This window comes from Dermochelys coriacea, chromosome 4, assembly GCF_009764565.3.
Source record: "Dermochelys coriacea isolate rDerCor1 chromosome 4, rDerCor1.pri.v4, whole genome shotgun sequence".
Taxonomy (NCBI): Eukaryota; Metazoa; Chordata; order Testudines; family Dermochelyidae; genus Dermochelys; species Dermochelys coriacea.
Genome location: NC_050071.1, coordinates 34,441,902 through 34,463,301, shown reverse-complemented (window position 1 = coordinate 34,463,301; position 21,400 = coordinate 34,441,902). Strand labels below are relative to the sequence as shown.

The window sequence follows — 21,400 nt, the reverse complement described above, 5'->3', positions numbered from 1 at the left end:
CTGGCAGAACATAAGAATTACAAAGTAGTTTGATTTGTTTCTGATATTTCCCCCGCTGTCTTCTCTCTTACAGGAGATACAATATTCATTATTCTTAGGAAACAGAAGCTCATCTTCCTGCACTGGTACCACCACATTACGGTGCTGCTTTATTCTTGGTACTCTTACAAGGACATGGTGGCTGGTGGTGGCTGGTTTATGACCATGAACTATGGGGTCCACGCCGTTATGTACTCTTACTATGCCTTGCGGGCTGCTGGCTTCAGAGTCTCACGCAAGTTTGCCATGTTCATCACCTTATCACAGATCACTCAGATGTTGATTGGTTGTGTAGTTAATTATCTGGTCTTCTCCTGGATGCAACAGGGGCAGTGCCACTCCCATGTTCAGAACATCATCTGGTCTTCTCTCATGTACCTCAGCTACTTCGTGTTATTCTGCCATTTCTTCTTTGAGGCCTACATCGGCAAAACCAGAAAAGCAAGGAAGGCTGACTAGTGGTATAAACAAGACAGAAGCCATAGCTCAGGGTCATCAAGAAAAACAAAATAAAAACAAACAAAAGAAAATGGCACAAGGAAACATGAATGGTGCAGCTAAAACTCGGCAGCTTAGGGACAGCTAGGTTGGTTTAAACCAGTAAGTTTATGATCCTATCATGGTGAGGACTCATTGAATTCTACTCCATCTCAAAGGACTGCTGAGGAAAGACATCTTCCTTCTTGTACCTGTCAGCTCTGAAAAAGGAAAGAAAATAACATTTTTGGGGGAAAAAATAAGCGTTGTTCTTCCCCAAAGATGGAAGAAAGATTTTTATTAAAAACAAATTATTTCTATATCCTTTCTAATCTTTTTTCTGCATTAAATTTGAACAAAACAAAGCAGAGAGCAAACTGTTTGTATCTATGATACCAGTACAGTTACAAAATTAAAAACTTTATCCTAAAGGGTTGACATGTTTAGCCCCAAAGTGAAAAATGAATGGCTATCTTGAATGTTTGTTATGGAAAGTCATTGAACTCCATTGTAGTAGTGAATTTAGTGGATAAAAGATTGATTTCCCCACTCTGTACTATGCTGTGTATGCACATCTGGTATGCAACATCAATGCTTTGAGCAGGCAGAGAGGAGCAGTAATTTTACAAGATTTTAATCTCATGAGATGTGCTGTTGCAATACATATCATATCTCAGAGAGTGCTTTTTCCAAGTGCATTTTCCAATCAAAGTCAAGGAATTTCTGCAGTTGAATAAGACAGAGGGTTAAATCAATCTCTGTTAAATTACCTCGGCTAGCAACAGAGCAGTGGGTAGGGAGGGCGAGGAAGAGAACCCCAAAATATTTTTAACAATTATCTGTGAGTCTCAGATTAATCAGCAGTATAATATAAATTGAAGAAAATGAAAATGGGGAGGAATCAAAAAAAAATCTAGATAGCTAGAGATAGGCACTCTCTCTATCTACAAAATAGAGCCCTGTGGTACAGCACATATTTTATATTTTTGTGAACTTCAGAAAAAGATATCTGCAACCTTAATAGCATTCGGCAGGACTGTATGTGACATTGGGTTACACTGTGTTTCTGCATTTGCTTCATAAGCGGTGCAAAGATGTTTAAAGTGCCCTCCTCTGGTCATGTGGAGATACTACAACAAAACATACTTGGAATAGTTTTTCTTGAGACTTGTATAGAAAAATTAGTCTAAATGAAATAATTTTGCTGCAACAGCTCAAGTCTAATGTCCGGAGAGAATTATCATTAATTAAGAACAATCTGAACTGTAGCATCCTCTGACCACTTAAGAAGACATCCTGTTCTCAAGTCAGCTACAGATAGAAGAAAAGGTATTTCACTCTGAACCTCAGAGAGAGTTAGTTGATAAGAGCCATATTCTTTCAAAGAAAAGTAGATTGCATTATCTGTAATATTTCAGTCCTTACAAAGCCAAATAAAATGTGTACAAGTTCTTAGTATTTAAAAAAAGCAAGTATGTAAACTTGATGTTAAATGTGTTAATGTAGTATTCTAAGTTGTATCAGTTTGATAGTTTAACTAAACAATTAGAAGAACTAGATGAACAGAATAGGGGTTGCTGTTCTGCATAGAATATACACAGCTACACCCATATACACGTTATGTGACTTGTCAACAAGAAAAAAGTCCCGTGGAAGAGAATCACATTTTCTGGCTAATGCAAAAGTTGTCATTATCTATCTTGCTTTAATTTGAGATTGTACAGTACAAAGTAGTATTATTATTATTATTTTGGCTTTAATTGTGCTGACATTCATAAAAACAGAGCTGCATAATATCCTATTAGAGATGACAAGGGCCTTCAGTGTCTCATTATGTGAAGAAGAAAAAAAATAAAGTTACATTCCGTATTATGTGAATGCTTTTAAAAGAATCAGAAAGTCCTTGGGGGCCTACCCATAACTATAACAAGCAGAAAAACAAGTTTACATGTGTGTTACTTGCGTTATTGATGTTCTGGCCTTATTTTACCGTACACAACCAACAGCAAAATATGATATTCAGTATTGAAGATGACGTGAACTTAAATTATAGAACTACTGTATAGGAGCTATTAGACAAAACCAATTAAATGTGTAAATGATGGTATTTCACAGATTTGGAAGTAGATAATTATAATGCACAATAAGCTCTTTTCTCCTGCTTAATTTTTGCCTGGGCTGAAAGGTAGCAGTAACTGAAGAGAAGCAAAATAATTAAGGATGAAAAAGGCAAAATTAAACTTTAATTCAGTCAGAACAGAAGCATCAGTAACAAGCCAACGATTGTGCCATTCAAATGTTCAGTTCTGTGTTTCTGTGGTCTCTAATCATTTCTATGCAGGCTGAAATAAAAAGAAGGTGAAAGTGACCCACATGTCTTTTGAAATTAGGGGTGAAATCCTGACTCCACTGAAATCAATGGGAGTTTTGCCATTGACTTGAATGATGCTAACATTTTCACCCGATAATGCCACTTCTTTTATCTGAGTAATGGGAAAAAATTGCATTCATTTTAATTTATTTTATGTTTATTTAAAGGCTCAGTAAACATTACAAATAAGAAGCTAGATCACAGGTAGGTAAAGTATTGTGGGATAATCTCAGTGGTTTAACAGAGGGGAAATAATACAGTAGACTTTTTTAAAACGATTATTTCTGTGCAGTATTTTAAAAAAATATACAGTATTTTACACATTTTGTTTAATTTGTCAAGGTGAAAAACAAATGATACTGTATTTAAACATATAGGGCAAGATTCAAATCCTGGGAGCTTTGCCATTGAATTAAACAAAACCAGAATTTCACTCAGGGGGTAGTACCTTACTCCACTATGAGTAGATCTACATAGCAAATGAAGTTGCGAGTATAGCATGGGTAGGCATACCAATGCTAGCTAGATTAAAGCTAACCTAGGAACAGTAGTGAAGATTGAACTGTCATTTGCTTTATCTGATGCCATACCATGGACTCATTTACTTATGTCCTATTTATATTGCAGTATTATACAGTAGAATTTTGACTGATGAAGTTTCACTGGATTCAGTTGTGATAGTCTCAATTCCTTTAAATTAGATTAAGTCCAAATACAAAAATCTTTGTTTTTATTTTTTTATTTTCAAAAAAGCACACATCCCCTTCAGGATCCCATCATTTAACCCAATAACATCTATATTAAACCTCCGGAGCCAGCTTCAGTCTGGTGTAATTCCACTGAAGTTTATGCAGTATTGCCAATTCAAACTGTTCAAAATTCATGAGTCAGGCCCTAAAAATCATGATTTAAAAATAATAAGTGATGGGTTTATTTTTCTTTGCCTTCATCATTTGGAGCATTGGGGGGGTCACAGTTTCAACCTCTACTCTACAAACATGAGGGCTAGATGAAAGATGAGCTTTCATCTTTTTTCAATGAAAGCTAAGACTCTCTTATAGTCACATGACTCCAGGAGCTCAAACTGTAAGAAAAACACTAAGTATTGTAAACCTAGGATAAAATAATGACAGTTGGCAGCAGTTCATGGGATTCATTTGGCCTTCTGAAGTCAAGGAAGTTACAACCAATTATGAATTCAGCCCACTGGAGCCAAATTCCATTCTAATTTACACAAGTATAAATCCAGTACAATTTCACTGGAGTCAATGGAGTTACTCTAGATTTACACTCATGCAACTAAGAGCAGAATTTCGTTCTAAGCAGAGATATTGTATTGTGACTATTTAAAGAAAATATTTTCAACTGGTTAATAAAAATGTCAAAAAGTAGGGTAAGTCTGAAAACTCTTTAAGTTGTGCCTGTGGGAAAATAACCCATGCTTACAAACATTTGTACATCAGAGTCACAAATGATTTGTGTCCTATCTCCTAGATAGCGCATAAGAGTAACTGGATGCAAAGGAGAACTACTCCTAGGAGCCCACAAGGAGAATGTCACAGTAAACTAGCAACCGCATTTACCTTACGAAATAAAGACACAGCCATGCAAATGGAATACAGTCAACAAGCAACCTGAGTAGCTGGAATCATGGATTAAAATGTATGTTACGGTAGATATGACAAGGCAATCCTGTCCTGTTTTCCAAGAGATGATAGTTACTGACAAAAACCATTTACAAATCAGGGTGCAGGTTGGTGTTAAAATTTGGACATTAGATGTGAGAGGTGAAAATGTGGACTAGCAATCTTTCGAAAAATGAGTCTAATGTAAATGGGTTATACCTATCCTATATAGCTTATAATACTGTGGCTGGTGGAAAACACTTCGGTGAAATGGTCTGTCCCTACACATTTTGTTGAGTAGTTAATTCCACAGTGGTTCCTTGGTCCCACTCAAGTGTTTGACAACTTCAGAATTGTTCTATGATTTGTTTTTAGCTTGTGACCCTGATGACTTGATTTCAGTATGTTTGTTCTCTCTCATAAAATTAAGTCTTGGGAGAATATGTTAGTTGACAAACACTTAAGTGAGCTAAAGTCCTCCTGTATTCAGCTAATCAGTTTTACATAAAAGACTGTAAAACACAAATGATTGTGACTATGAAAACAGCAGCCTTTCTGGGCAGGTGCCAGATACAGTATGTTAGTGCAATGGGATGTATCAAAACAACTTAATTGTTTGCTTTCTGTCCTGTATTTCAGAACCACTTATAACAGTATAATATATTTATATACAAATAAATATAAGTATACTTTATGTATAGTAATAAACTGGCTTTGATAGAAGAAGCGATTTGAATGGATGATGATGAACTCCAACACTGGTGTGATGTCTCTCTCGTTCAGGGCCTGATTTGAATCCCATTGAAGTAGATGGAAAGACCTCCATTGACTTCAGTGGGCTTTGGTTCAGGCCTTCAGAGTTCAGTCCTACAAGGTGATAAAAGACCTAAATCCTGCTAAGTTCAATGGGTGTTGAAGTTGATCAGCACCAGGCCATGAAGACACAAAAGTCATTAATCCTTAGTCACATTACCCTCCCTAAATGAACTGCAAAAATTATAAGGAGAAATCTTCAATATTTTTCTATTATTTTATTTCTATACATCTTACGTTCATTCAATTAAAGACAAAAGGCCCAGATCCTGCAACTGGATCTATGCCCATGCAGAGCTCCACCAAAGTCACTGTGGCTGTACATGGGCAGAGAGATCTTTACCCACCTGGAATTAGTTGCAGGATCAGCACCAAAGGGAGCCAAAATCACCTAGCAGGTTTCAAGATAACCAGCTATGCCAACCCAAGTTAGATCAGCTTTGCAAAGTGAGTTCTGCAGCTTGGGAGGTAATGGGCCTTTCCTAAAATTTCAATATCTCAGTGGAATGCTGCATTTTGCCAAGTCGATGTGTTTGAATCTCTTTGCTATTGGACATACAACAGTATTCCCCTTACATAATTCCTAAGAAGTCCCACTTCTTCCTAATCTTGGGCAAATTCAAATAGGCCCATCTGCCAAAAAACAAACCCACCCATGCCACAGCTCTGATTGACTTTTCTGCTTTCTCAAAAGCCACTACACTTTTGGCTTCTTGGAGTATTAAACCTCAAGATAGATTGCTATACAGATCAGATTAAATGTGTACAATAACTAGGAGAGAATAATAAGAGAAATAGCTTTATTTTGCCATTTTCAAATGGATATTTCCCTACATAAAAGGAATTTTATTTTTATTTTTTGGGAGGGATATTGCTATTCAAAATAAAATTTTAACTTTTGGTTCAAAATAAATTATTTTTCTGTGTTTTATTTTCTTATATTATCTCTTGGGGTAATAACTCTATTATGTGTGGTTATAGGGTGACATAGGCAAGTCTTTGGCCATCAAACTATGGTATTCCTATTGTATCTCACTTCATGCCCCACCCCTACTATGATTTTTATACACATACATTCACACACACACACACACACACACACACGCGTCTTTATTCTTACTGGTAATGGATTTCAAAAGGATCATAATCTTTTGATTTTAACTTTAGAAAAGCTCCATCCATCATGTTTATATTATACTAAAGGCTGAATTTAGGGGCAAGACCATTTGGTCTAAGACTGGCCCTGTTGCACTCTGAATGGAGGGGTGGAATGCACAGACACAGAATCAGTCCTTTGAGAAACTGTACACCCCATTGCTTTCATAAGACTGAAAGAGTCACAGTAACTTCGGCTGAAGTTTTCTGAGTAGGTCTCTCCTTTCTGTATGGAGTTCTTCCCAACCTCCATGTGCCCTTTAAACCCCTTTACAAGGATTTCTTTAACCTTTGAACAGTTTACTCAGCCACGCTGACAGTTCCAGTGGTCTTCCCACAATTTCATTAGTCCCTACACACCACCCACTAGTTTATTCTTCCTACCCCACCCACCATCCAGAAGAGAACTGCTGGCCTACCACATGAGAGTTTCAATAAACAGCCCCCCACAGTCGTCCAGTTTGGAACAATGCTTCTCTTTTTACCAAAACCTTAAACACAACATTGCTTGTTCTAGGCCTCTGTAGTGTGAATCACAATCTACATTACCATTGACACACACCACTACCAAAACATGAACACATTCTTCCATAATCCTACATAAAAAAAAAATACATGTTTTTAAAAATTTCCAGTTAAATCAAAGCCATACTTAATTTAACTAATTATGCTAAACTTTTAATGTACAAGCGTATTATTTTGCTGGAAAATAAGCATACTTAGCTCTTATAGTGCTTCTCAGCCACTGTTCTCAAAGTACCTTACAATGGAAGGTGAGAATTGTTGTCCCCATTTCACAGATGTGGAACCTGAGACATAGAGCAGTGAAGCAATGTGTCCAAGGTCACCCAGCAAGTCAGTGACAGAGCCAGGAATAGAAACCAGATGTCCTTAGTAATGCTTTTGTCACTTGGACTTCTAAAGACTTGGACTTCTGTGTATGAAAATTCAAGCCAGCAAAGTGTTTAATTTTATATTGATTAAATACAAGAAACTACTGCCTCAAGACAATATTTATGTGCTAACAAAATCTCACGTAGTGTCCTTAAAAGAGGGGGATAAGGGATGATTATATTCTGCTCTTAACAAACTGTGCTGTGGCCAAGTACTGCAGCCTATGTGGTATGTAAGAGGCCCTTAGGAAATGGATCAACAGTAGAGATGGGCCAAAACGAGAACCCCTTATCTAAGCCCCTTGGAATTTGGGAAGGCAGAGTAGGTTCATACTTGAATACCTCCATGTTTATTCTTCCCAACAGCTTTAGAGCCAAAACCAGTTGGGTTTTATTTTCTTAGTCACAGACAGATTTTCTGCTAAAAATGGAGAAAAACCACCTGGAGAATGGCTAACCTGTTATGTTGTTCACCATCTGAGGCCACCACCACCTCTGAGATCTCAGTGTCAATAACCCTGAACTCTTGACTTCATTCAGCCTTGAACCTGAATCTTGAAGTCAAACCTAAACCTAAGCCAGATGCAGAGCCAAAAAGTGCTCCCATTGCGTGCTTTTTCTGAGAACAGACTACATCAGGAGGCCATCTGGAAGCAGAAATCCTGACACTCTACAGGAAGCAAAAATAGAAAGAAAAAAAGGCTCATTAAGCAGTTAGATGTACATTGCTGTGTAAAATGCTCAGGCAAACCACTTGAAGTTTAATCCTTTGACAAAAAGGATATTTCATAATCTATATCCACAAGCTCACACACCCTGGCAAAGCATTCATTTGACCATTTGTTTGGAAATGGCCAGCAAAAGTTAAAGCTGGAGCAAGATAAGATCATCCCTTGGTCAAACCATAGAGCCACTCTGCATTCCCTTGCTTTTGTAAACTCATCAGATTTATGGGGTCAATTTTCAAAGCAGTATGCAGACTATTCAATACAAAATACAGCTCCTATTCTTGCTGATGGAATTAATTCCCTCATCACAAATGGAAAATGTATCCCTTATAACTTAGCTTTTGTCTGTTTGTTTAATGATTAGTCTTAACTAATAGCACAAATAGCACAGAACATTTTCCCAAGTGGAATGCGGTTTTTGTCCCCTCAGATGCAGCAGCAACCTTCTTAGCCTTCTTGAACAGAAACTATATCACATTATGTCAGTATTATGCAGAACTCCTAAATAGTCTGATAATTAAGCAAAGTTCTGTTGAAACCCATGGTGCATTAAATAAGTGACTTTATTCAGTAGAAACTACTCCATTGGGTAGAAAAGCCAACTATTTCTACATACTACATACTGCGGACACTCTGGCTATTAGTAATGTGAACAAATCCAGAGTAGCTTCACTGAATTTAATGGAGTTATTCCAGGATTATGTCAATGTAAATGAGATCAGACTCTAGTCCAAACTCTCTTTATGCAATATGAAACAATATTACACTTACTGTACAAATACAAGCCCCACTTCCCCTCTACCTTATTTCAATAAGATTTTGTAGAATAAAACTAATGTGATAATCCTGCATAACTTTGACTAGAAAAGTATCCTTTAGATTACACCACCACCAAAATGTCATAATTTACCAAAATCATGTCTTAAAAATGCTAAGATAAATACAGCCAGTTTTTCTGTGCAGTAAATCAAAACCGACTCTCCAAATATTTTGACAGACAACATAAACATTTCGTTCCATGTGATTAATATGTGGTTAGGGCCTATCACTCTAAAGAGTAAAGTATGAAATGTGTGCATCAAATACATTTTCTTCAGTAACTCACATTTTAGAAGGGTGTACTCCCTGCAGGTGTGTCCCCGTAGAGCATACCAGGCTCTCCTCATCTAGCACCCCATACCAATGGCCACTCTGGCCCTGCAATTTTCTTCCTTTTCTCATGATTCAGCCCCCACTCCTTCAAACCCTTGCCCCCAGCTAGGTCCCATCTCTTCTGGGGGAACAAAGTTCAGCAAAAATACAAAGTGTCCATTCCATTGCCTCGATTTTCAGTCCAGGGGTTCACGTACCTTTTTCTCAGGCCTTCCAACAGTCCATAGCCCCTTATATCAGGGCTTCACACTACCTTACCAGTGGTTGACAGGCGATCTCAGACCCACCCTGGGCACCAACTAGGTACATCTGGCATTATTTTAAGACCATAAAATTGGACATCTGAGTCCCTCACAGATTTCCTGAGACAGCTAGCAGAACAAAGGGGCGCTCCTGGGAAAACCTGGACAGATGGCAACCCTAGCTCCAGCCCACGGACACCAAGACAGGCAGTTAAGAGTCACTCTGCCAGATTCCTTGTTACCACCACCCTGGACTTATTCCTATCAAGACTGTCAACAGGCCTTGCTGACAGCCTCTCTACATTCACCCTTCTTTCAGGGCCAGGACTCACAGGGCTCCCCCAGAATCCCCTAATAAATCCAAAGTCAAAAGGATAAACTTAAACCCACTTCAGCCCTCCTTGGGCTTGACCTTTCATCCTTGTGTTCCCCCACTGATAGCCTCCCAGGGCTTTCTCCCTAGAAGTTCACCTCCTGCTCTATTATCAGGGCTCACCCTGGGAGCTTGCTGCACCCCCATGGGCTGCTCTCGCTCTCTCTAGACAAACTTTGCTACTCAACAGCAGATCCCAGGGCCAACTCTCCCCACCCCGGCTTCCTTCTTGACACTCCTGGTCTCACAAATTCAGGGGAGAGACCACAGTGCTTCTTTCTAAAGCCCCCTTCTGCTCCAGGCCTCCTGCCTTCAACACACCCATCCTGCTCCTCTCCAGCTAGGACTCCTCTTTGGGTAGGCCTAGCCCACCCTCCATGTACAGCCAGAGAGGTTAATTGGCCTCTCTGGCCAGGGTGAAAGTAATTTAAAGGACTTACCGGTACGCTGAGTCCTGAGCAGGGGAGCAAGGCCTCAACCTGAAAGGGTAGGGCTTTAAAGCCCAGGCCCTTTAAATCACCGACGGAGCCCAGGGAACACCCGGCTGCCACCCCTACCCCGGGGCTCCAGCAGTGAGGCTCTGGCAACGATTTAAAGGGCCCAGTGCCAGGCCACTGCCAGGAGCCCTAGGCCCTTTAAATCGCCAGCCTGGTGAAGCTGGTACGGTGGGTGGTGTACCAGCTCTTGCCGGTACGCCGTACCGGACTGTACCAGCTTACTTTCCCCTCTGTCTCTGGCCCACATTAATGCCAAGATGAAGTATATACCCTATCACAAACGTGTTATCACTATTAAGTATGGTTAATGGTATTAATTATTTAATAGTGATTAGTAAAATTAATTTATATAATAGGATTATTCACAACTTTAAAAACATGTAAGTAAAACAATTCAGATGCCCAACAAGTACTATTTTAAGTGTAAATATCTTGATTGTTTCAAATGGAATATTAAAATAACTAGATATAAACCCAAACCACAATCTTGGATGAAAACTCTTTTAACATGGGCAGCGTGGGGGTGTTCAGTTTTAAATAGTCAGAATTGAACCTGCTCTCTGGATCAGATCCAAAACTGAACGGGCCTTGTTTCTGGTTTCAGATCTTATGTCACTGAAATCTACCCAAAATAGCTTGTGAGATTTTTGAGCTAACTCAAGACCAAACCCTAGCCCTGATTCAGCCAGAAACTCAGACTCTAGCCTACACCTAATCCAAATCTGCAGCCCAACACTACTTACGCAGCCCATCTCTGTGTGAAACCCAATGAGATGCATAGTAAGGCCCAGATTTTCAAAAGTGGCTCCAAATTCAAGGTTTTTTTATTTTTGGATTGCCTGATTGTAGACACATAGGGCCTGATTTTCAAAGGTGAACATGCACAATTCCAACTGACGTACATTTTTCCCTATAATAGCTCCTTTATGATCACATTGCCTTGTCTGCCCTAAACTCACAATCTAATGGGCCGTCATACTTGCTATTCCTGCCCCTTTCTCTCTGCCTCTTCTTCCTTTCTTGCATCCCCCTCAATTCTCATTACAAACAGATGGATAAGTTGCTAAGACCCTGACACAGCAAATCAATGCACTTGATCACATATTTTAATTTTAAGCACACAAGCACTCCCTATGAAGTAGTTTTATATAAGGCATCAAAACTAGAGGCCACATTTGAAAATGTTGGACTTAGCATCATCTGAGCTGTCCATTGCAAAACAATTAGGAGATTGCTTTAAAATGTATGATGCAAAATGTAAAATGTCTGGGAGTCCTTGCAAGTGCCTCATTCATTTTCACTGACAGAAGTGAAAAACCCAGGAGAGAAGCACAAGTTTTTCCCTGAGATCTTCCTACTTGGAAATAGTAACCACTGTAAATGCTTTTAAATTTGATTTGTTTAAGGCAAAAAAATTTTTTTTGCTAGACTCTGGCAAAAAATATAAAGCGTGTGAAAGAAAGCTGCATTCTTGCTAATTGCTTGTATACCATACATCAGAGTTGGGCAAACTAGGACCCGTGGGACACATCTGGCCTGTGGGACCGTCCTGTCCAGCCCCTGAGCTCCCTCCCCTGCTGTCCTCCCTGCCCCCGCCCACTGCTCCTGCCGTGCAGTGCGGGCAGCATGGCTGGCTCAGGCAGGGCTGCGAGCTCCTGCTGCTCTGAGCAGCATGGTAAGGAGGCGGGGAGCGGGGGGGTTGGATAAGGGGCAGGGGGTCCCGGGGGCAGTCAGGGGATAGGGAGCAGGGGGCAGTCCCAGAGGTGGTTAGGGGTGGGGGTGTGGATAGGGTTGGGACAGTCAGGGGACAGGGAGTGGGGGGGTTGGATAGGGGGTGGGGTCCCGGGGGGTGGTTAGGGGTGGGGGTGTGGATAGGGTTGGGGCAGTCAGGGGACAGGGAGCAGGGGAGATTGGATGGGGATGGGTCAGGGAATGGGGAACAAGGGAGGTTGGATAGGCTTGGGAGTCCTGCGGGGCCTGTCTTGGGGGCGCAGTTGTGGACAGGGGTCGGGGCAGCCAGGGGACAGGGAGCAGGGGGGGTTGGATGGGGGTGGAGTCCCGGGAGGAGGTTGGGGTAGGGGTCCCAAGAGGGGGGCGGTCAGGGGACAAGGAGCAGATGGGGTGGATGGGTCAGGGATTCTGAGGGGGGCGGGAAGTGGGAGGGGGCGGATAGTGGCAGGGGCCAGGCTGTTTGAGGAGGCACAGCCTTCCCTACCTGGCCCTCCATACAGTTTCTCAATGCCTTTGTGGCCCTCAGGCCAAAAAGTTTGCCCACCCCTGCCATACCTGGTTTCAGCCCAAAGTGCTTTTATATAGCCAGTTATTAGACCTGCAAAGTATGGTTTAAAATAGAAATTTTGAAAGACCTGGAAGGAATTTACCTTCTCAATCTTATTCTAGCATGTTGTCCAGTTACTAATGTGACTATAAAGAGCTAGCTAATGGAGTAAATTGTTATAGCCAAAAGATTCTGCAAGTGTAGTTTTCTACATACTGTCCAGAACATTCTTCTGCTCATAGGATCACATACAGATCATTAGACAACAGTGAGTAAAACTAAGGACTAAATTGTGATGGACTGCATACTTGTAGATGGGAGTGAGAACTCCCCTTACACTCCTGTGCAAGGTATCTATGCAGCAGTAAGCAGGCACTCCAAATCCAATTACTTCCACTCCAGAGCCAGTGAATTGAGAAGGGTGAGGAATGGGAGGAGCTTTGGTGCTACCCACCAACTCACTGCCCAGTGCTGCTGATCCTCAGCACATAGGGGTACAAAATACTACCACAGAGTAGGGAGGGGAAGAGTTTTCCTTCTGAGGCACAGTGCTTCCTGGGGGTGGCGCAGCATAAACACTGCCCCTTTCTCAGGGCAGGGCCTAAATTATAGCCTTGTATTAATGTAAGGGGTTATATTTTAGGACACATGTTTAATAGAAGCCTAAATAATACCAGTAAGCTTTGACAATTCTGTTACTTTAAATTGGAAATTAAAGTATTTGCCATACTTTACATTTTTTTTAAAAGGGGTGTTACATACAGAATAGATGGTACTTGGCAACAAAGCTGTGGTAGCTGAATGAAGCAAAGGAGACTCTAAATCAGTTTCTTTTTCTTTCTAATGGACACTTCTCTGTGTGATTTTCTTAGTCACAGCAGCCTCTTCCGCTCTTGGACTCATGTTAAACATCCATCATTGTGGCACCTGTAAAATATCTGCAGATCCTTTTCTTTTCAGCGCCATTGTACCACCATATGGCTGTCTGGCTGTGTGTGTGGGTAGCAGGGTAACGTCAGCCTTTGATATACCTTTTTATGTATCTTGAGGCATTGGGCTCTGGATGTCTGTTTGTATTACTGAGGAAAAAATAAAGTCTCATCATTTAATACAATCACGGGGTCCCTAGACATGTTTTGTACAGGATTCTTGATGATCTTCATATACTAAATGCATGCCAGTTTAACATATCATTATTATGACTACAATTTAATCACAGGTTTCAGAGTAGCAGCCGTGTTAGTCTGTATTCGCAAAAAGAAAAGGAGTACTTGTGGCATCTTAGAGACTAACAAATTTATTTGAGCATAAGCTTTTTTTTTAAAATTTAATCACAGATATTTTTAGTAAAAGTCATGGACAGGTCACAGGCAAGAAACAAAAAATCACGGCCCATGACCTGTCCATAACTTATCCCATAAATACCCTTAATTGAATCTTAGGAGGGGAGGCTGCCATGGGGCTGGGGGACCCATTGCACCCATTGCCGGGGGGAAGCCCCAGGGAGTCAACGGCTGCTCTGGCCATCACCGTAGGGTGTGCCCCGGGGGGGCCAGCAGCGGCTCCAGCCGCCCCCGGCACCACTGCTCAGGCAGTCCCCAGGGCCAGCTGCATTGGCTGCTGCTTGGGCGGTCCCCGTGGCAGCCACATTGGCTACTGCTCGGGTGGTCCCCAGGGTCAGCTGCCCGGGACTGCCAGAGCAGCGGCTAGTGCGGCTGGCCCCAGGGCTACCCAAGTGACTGGCTTCAGAGCCGCTCCAGCAACAACCGACATGGCTGTCCCAGGGCCGCCTGAGCAGCTGGCTCCTTGGGCAGCCCTGGGGTCAGCTACACTGGCCACTGCAGAAGTAATGGAGGTTGCAGGAAGTCATGGAATCCGTGACTTCCATGACCTCTGTGACAAACATGGAGCCCTAATCATTATTATACATGTGTACTGCAGTAGCACCTAGAGGTCTCCACAAGGCTGTGGCTCATTTGTGCTTGTCATTGTACATATAATAAGTGGGCAGCCCCTTGTCCTAAAGAGCTTGCAATCTGCTTTCTGTGTCAGATTTTGAGGGTGGTGGAGTTTTTCCCACTAACAGTGTTCTAAGAACTGTATGTGTCTGTGATGGGGTGAGCTCCCCACACTAACCCTGCAAGAGCTGGGGTGGGCCAGGTAGGCCCAATCAGTTAATTATGCTGCAAACAGGGGAACTTTAGGCTGGAGGCAGTTGATTCAAGGAGGCTCAGCTGGGCAGGAAGAGGTGAAGCCTTTAAAGCCCAGAAGCTGAGGCCAGATCTGGCTGGTGGGAAAGGCTGCAGGAAGACTGGCAGCAGCAGCAGCAGCAGCAGCAGCAGCGGCGGCGGCGGCGGCGGCGGCGGCGGCAGCAGCAGCAGCAGCAGCGCCACCACCACCACCACCACGGGAAGTGGTTTCTTAGAGCTGATATACTCAGTGAGATAATGGGAACCAGAGTAGTAGGAAGTAGTCCTGGAAGGGCAGAGAGAGGATGCTCAGAGCTGCTGAGCTGTGGGTCCTTGGACTGGAACCCAGAGAAGAGGGAGGCCTGGTTTCCCCTACCAGTCGCTGAGGGTGTGGCATAGAATTGAGGCAGTGAATGAAAGGACTGCCTAGGACCACTGATGGACTGTACCCCGGAAGGGGGAACACTCAGTGACCTAGCCAGAGGGCTAAGTCATGATGGAGATGCTGCAGGTCTTGGAGAAAGAGGTGCTGTAGACCAGAATCCCAGCCATGGTGTGCAAACTGCAGATGGGGAATGGCTACCTCAGGAGCTAATACTCAGAGTGACCAGCAGGATGTGCCAGACCAGTGGTGAGTGGTGCAACCTGTGATAGTATCTTTTGAAAATCTCTACCTCTTTGAAAAAGGAATGACATATATCAACACCAGCTGAAATAAAGGTCTGTGTTCAACTAATCTATTCATCTCTATTTTTTCCTTGAATATCCTATCAAACCCCAACGACACTTTAAAGTAAGACTTGGCAAAGTTGGCTCAGATTTACCTAAACACATAGAAACTATTCAATATAATATATAATGAATGAAACTCCGTGGCTTGTTGTATTTCCTGAACTACTCAGGGCAGCTTACTCAGTGGCTATTTATATATCAGCTGAGATGTGAATGGTTCCTTTTTCTAATGCACCTCACCTGCTGTCTAAATGCAATATCTTATTTAATTAATTTAATCCATTCTTTGATAAGATACCCAATGTGTTACAGCTCACCACTGTAAGTGAATTGTTGCTTACAGAGGAGATGTAATATATATTGTAGTACCTCTCTTCCAGAAGGCCATCTTGTCCTTTTCTGTGAAGGAATATGTGGAAGGAGGAAATTGTTTGTAACAGAGAGGATGCCTGGTGTTCCATCTGAACCAGACAATCCACCAACACCACCTCCTATGCTGGATGGAAAATGAATAACGTTGTCACAAAATATGCTGACTTCAGATTTCAAAGTTGTTTTCATTGGACAGGGTTCAAAATGGCCCCATTTTTCATGTTTTTGGTGACACATTTGCTACTCTTAAATCCATTTTAATTTACCAAAAATGGTTTTAGTAACAAAAAAATTGAAAATGTTAACCAAAAAATTAACTTTTGAAAAATAGTCTATTTTTGACAAAGAATCATTTGAAAAATTTTGAACCATGCTCTGCACAGCCCAGCAGACAGGTAGTTCAGCTCCTTGAAACTACAGGTGTCCATGGGCTTTCTCCATCAGATCTCAAAGCATCTGTGGACCACCCTGTGGAAACTGCTCACTCAGGAGCTCTGCTACAGTGCATTCCCCAGTGCAAGGTGGTCCATATTCACTTTCACAGGGATTGCCTTGTATAGAGGGGGCTCACCATGTAAAGTAACATTAGCACATGCAGAGGAATTCCTTTGGGTTGTGGGGGGATGCTGCTATGAAGACACCCGTCCTCTCAGTTCTACCCTTTCCCAACCTACACAGGGATTTCCATAGGATGGGGGAAGGGAAAGGAGCATGTCCCAAAGCATTGGCTCCCCTGACCCCACTTACTCTTGATCCAGCTTCATGCTCCATCGTTTTTCTCTGCATATTCTTCCCCCCACCCCATCTTGTTTTGTCTGTTAATCCCTCTTCCAACTGTTAGCTCCTTACCAGTCCCAGGTCTCTCTTCTCTCTCTCCCTCCCCGCCCCCCCCCCCCAATCCCTATCACCATGAGCTCTCTTGCATATTCTGGCAGGCCACTGACCACTCCTGTTTACACGTTATATCCATCTCCTTCTGTGTTAAACAATGCTTCTCCAGATGGTGCTGCCCAGTACCACAGATCCATCAGGAACCATTGCTGGATGATCTATCCCATCTATGAATTTGTCAAATACCTGAGCGAAAGAGAGAGGAGGCTGGATGTGGTACCTGTAGCCAGCCATGGTTGCCTAGCAGCTCTTCCAGGGGAGCTTGTACTATGTCCTGGATAAGTCTTGTGCCAAATAGGCTTATATGCAATATGAAATGATTGTAATCTGAAAACATCTCATTCATTTCAATAGGGCTTTGTAGAATAAATCACTGTCTTTGGGAGGAAAAAAAGGGCCCCAAGTTCATTCTGCTAATACAATGGATTGTATCTTCATTATAAGACTGAGCTGCACCTAATTTAGTCAAAAACATAAAAATGCAAACCCAATATAGCAGTTATTAGTCACTTGAATAATCCACCTGAATCCAGTGGGGCTACTTGTGTCAGTAAGGACTGCCAGATCAGACCTGCTGGGAACACAGAAGCTAATTCAGATCACCATGCTTTGCTGGTTGCCCCTGCCAACCAGTCTTGTAAACTGAGACTGTCAATAAAAAAGGTCTATCCTGGGTAATGGAGGAAATTGGGTTTTATTGCTAGAGCTGAGCAGCTTGTTTTATAAATGCTAATATCAATGCTACCCTCTGAATGCTTTTTCTTTAAGATTTTTGGCCCTATAGTGTATTTACCTGAGTCAAATTTCAGTGGGCCACATCTTCCGCTCCAGCAGAGTGTTGCAGGAGAAGCCCAATGGTCTTAGGACCTGGCACAGTAATGTACTTTAGCATATGCCTCACTTTGAGCCTGATCCAAACCCTATTGAAATCAATGGGACAGCTCTTTTTGACTTCAAAGGGCCTGATCCAAGCGCACAAGTAAATCCCATTGATTGCAGTGAGAATTCTTGCTTAAAATGAGGCACGTGCTTCAGTACCTTACTGACTCGGGGCCTTGGAGATGTTCTGACAGCTCTATGCCACTGGAGGATTCTCTTATCAGGAAGCCAGATGCACTGCATTTACAGCTGCATTGCACCGCCCAGCTGTGCAGAGAAGGCAGAGAGGAGACAATCATTGAGTCCACTATGGGTATACCAAGTCACAGGTGATTTAGGATGTTGATACAAATGGGAACCCTTCATCTTTGATTGTGGCTATTAGTAATGGGTGGAGATAATACAAAAAAATTTGCAGGGGGGTTTCTTGCCAAATTGTCATTATCCCTTACAACTAGAGCTGTGTGAAATATTCAGTAAGGGCCTTGAAAATTGTAGGGTTTTGATCACTGTTCCCTCTAAGCTGTGCGCATGTGCATGCACACACAGATCCTAAACCCCATGCACACTGCAAAACACCAGGTACACAAAAATTTGCACAGAAGAAATTTTTTGCACATGCAGCCTGTCAAAAATTAGAGGGAACATTGGTTGTGATGGGGGTGTATTTGCCACACTGGCCCTTGAAAATAAGTTAGGCCAAGTGAGCCTAATTGGCAAATTAACAATGGGGGGGAGAGAGGCTACAAGCATGCCTCTAATTAGAGGCAGGTGCAGCAGGGCAGGAACAGGAGAAGCCTGTAGAAAGCCTAGAAGCTGCAAGGAGGGCTTCAGGAAAAGTAGACTGAAGTTGTTTCCTGAGAGGAGGGAGTTGAGAGATGGGCGTACCTAGACAGAGTGGGAGCCAGTGATGTAGGAAGAAGCCCAGGGAGACAGCAGCAATGGTTAAGACAGTACAGGTCTTTGCTGCATGTCATAGGATTCCTGGGCTGGAACCCAGTGTAGGTGATGGGCCTGGGTTCCTTTATCAGTCCCTGGTAGTGGCACAGGGCATTGGAGAGATCAGATGGTATAGAGGGACTGTGATTTACCCAGAAGGGGAAGAACTTTGTGTCCTGGCCGGAGGGCCAAGCTACAAACCAGAAGCTGCCTCTCTGAGAGGGGGAGAGACTGCAGACAGGGAAGGAGGAGGAAGCAGCTGACAGAGCTTATCCCCAGGATGGCCAGGAGGAGGCGACACAAGCAGTGAGGGAACCTTGTCACAAGGGTGTTGCTTGTTTTGCAGAAAAACCTGCAAAATTTCACTAAGAAAAAAATTTCAAGTAACTGAATCTGAATTTTGAGATTAAAATTTTAATCTGAAATATTTATTTTAACATGAAACATGACAATTTTACTTTTGTTTTGTAAAAACATTGTAAAATGTTTCAGGGGAGAGTAGGTGCCTTTCTATATAAGGAAGAGGCTATGCTAGGTATGTGATTTTTCTACTACTGATATTTGTATGCATTATCAGCCATTTCATGAACATTTCCTGTAAAGCAAAAAACTGATACTGTAAAATTGCACAGAATGAAGGAGAGTATTTTTTTCCTTGTGGAAAAAGATATATATGCACACATTTTCTAATAGCCCTATTTGAAAACTTTCACAGATGCAGCTGCCTATACCTATTGTACCAGCAAAGCCAGGACTGACTAAGTTAGCCTTCCTACTGCATTTAACTACAGTTACTCATAGCTTCTTGGGTTATTTCTGCTTAGGAAGCAGGAGAGTTTTATGGATCAACTCCCTCTGCGTCCTGGCTCTCATAAATTAAATACCAATAGTCATTAAGAATATAGGGCAAAATTTTCAAGATTGCCTTAGGGCAAGATGGTATTAAGATGTCTAAAGATGTAGATAGGCACCTAATGGGATTTTTCAAAAATGCCTAAGCAGGTTAATCACCTAAATCCCATTGATTTCTTGAGCTGGAAGGTGATAGCATATGCTGAGCTTTCTGAGGACTCTAATTATCTTTCAGGATCAAGCCCTCACTGGAGTTTCCCAGTGAGCTGTTGCATTATTAATAATAATAATAATAATAATAATAAAGGTCTCTAATGCTGCCAGGGTCAAAGATGCAAAATTCAATGAGGTGGAATGAATTGTCTCAAAGTAGTGCACAAATGGAAGGGTAGTAAGATACCATGGCAGAGATGCCGGCAAGGCCAGTGCTCTGCAAAGCCTTGAAGGCCAGTATGAGCAACCTGAACCTGAGGTGGAATGAGATTAAGCCAGTGGAGGAATTTGAGGGTGATCAAGACAAATGGAAGGAATATGATTTTGGCTGATGAATTCTGAATGTATGGGAGAAGTGACAGGGGTAGACAGAAAAGTCAGAGCCATGGAGACTGCAGTAACCTGGTGAATGAGAACACAGATTAATGTTGTTAGTATGGGGACTAGAGAAAAATGTGTGGAAGGAGCGGCTACAGATCTGGGGAGGATTCTGGATGTGAGGAGAAAAGGAAAGGCAGGATACTAGATAATCACAAGACTGAAGGGTCTTGTGGGTAGTGGCATTTTCACTTATGATAAGCGTAAATGGGTTTTGGAGGAAAGATGAGAAGTTTAGGCTTCACACCATACCTGAAAGATTCACCAATACTCTACTGTTTTGTAAATACTACTAATGTACAATTTTTACTGTCCCAGTAGCTGATGTGCAGAGGACTTCAGAGAAATACGAGCGCCATAACTCTTCCAATGTTCTAATCTTGCCAATGCTTAAAAAGATATAGCACAATTAGACCAACTGTTAGGATCTCGTGAGTCTCCCAAAAGCTGTTCTAGCCTTCAGCGCGATACTAATTAAGCAATCCACCTGCTCTTTCCTTTACCATGGTCCTGATCCATCCAAAGACACTCACTGATGTCTGTGATCATCAGATCAGGTCCCATATGACTGTCTGGAGCATGATGATGATTTGTGGTAATGATCTTGATTTTGAAATAATCATAGGAAGGATGCAGTTTGCAATGCTTATCTTTTCTATCAAACCACCTAGACCATACAGAATGCTATACAGTTACCACTAAATTTCACATAACGTATGAATGAATCTAAAAGTTTCCTGTGTTGACAGCACATATGACTTGTGACACATTTTTGGAAGGTGAAATAAGACCACTTTGGAAGAGATGAATTACGTTTACATATGAACTGAGACTTTCTAAAATTCCAGCATGGTTTTTTTCTGGAGGAAGAGGTCGGGGTGGGGGGGGGGAGGAGAATTATGGTTAAATTTTGGAACGTGACCAAGACAAAAAAGTTAAAGCAGATGTTGCATTGAACAGTGGTGTTAGCATGGTAAGATTTCAGTATCATAGACTTGATTGTATATAAGTTTTATAAATGGATGCATGTAAGAGATCAATAGCTCATTATTGAAGAATACCAGCAACTTTCTGGGAAACAAGTATTTCTAAACTGTTCACTTGGGCCAGTTTTTTTATATGGATTTTCAATAGCAAGTCATAATGCGTTCTGGCCTGCATATAGGACTGGGTATTTTTGTTAATATATAATGATACTGTGTGTTTTATGGCTGAATATGAGCAGGAGACATTGGTTTAATTCACTAATTTGGAAAATCTAGATTGTTACAGCTGAATTTTTTTTCCCAACTGAGACTATAGTACACTGTTG

At 41.9% G+C, this 21,400-nt stretch overlaps 1 protein-coding gene across 2 annotated transcripts in view; it reads left to right on the top strand.

The window, feature by feature from the left end:
• The window catches only part of ELOVL6 (ELOVL fatty acid elongase 6), a 131,270-nt gene extending 125,037 nt beyond the window's left edge, over positions 1-6,233 (top strand). The window contains exon 4 of one of the 2 annotated variants that reach the window (XM_038401094.2): positions 74-6,233. In XM_038401094.2, coding sequence (XP_038257022.1) covers positions 74-498 — 425 coding nt within the window. In that variant the 3' untranslated portion in view covers positions 499-6,233. The remainder of the gene's footprint in view (positions 1-73) is intronic. The other variant, XM_043513414.1, reaches the window with a different exon arrangement.
• Positions 6,234-21,400: the final 15,167 nt, after the last annotated feature.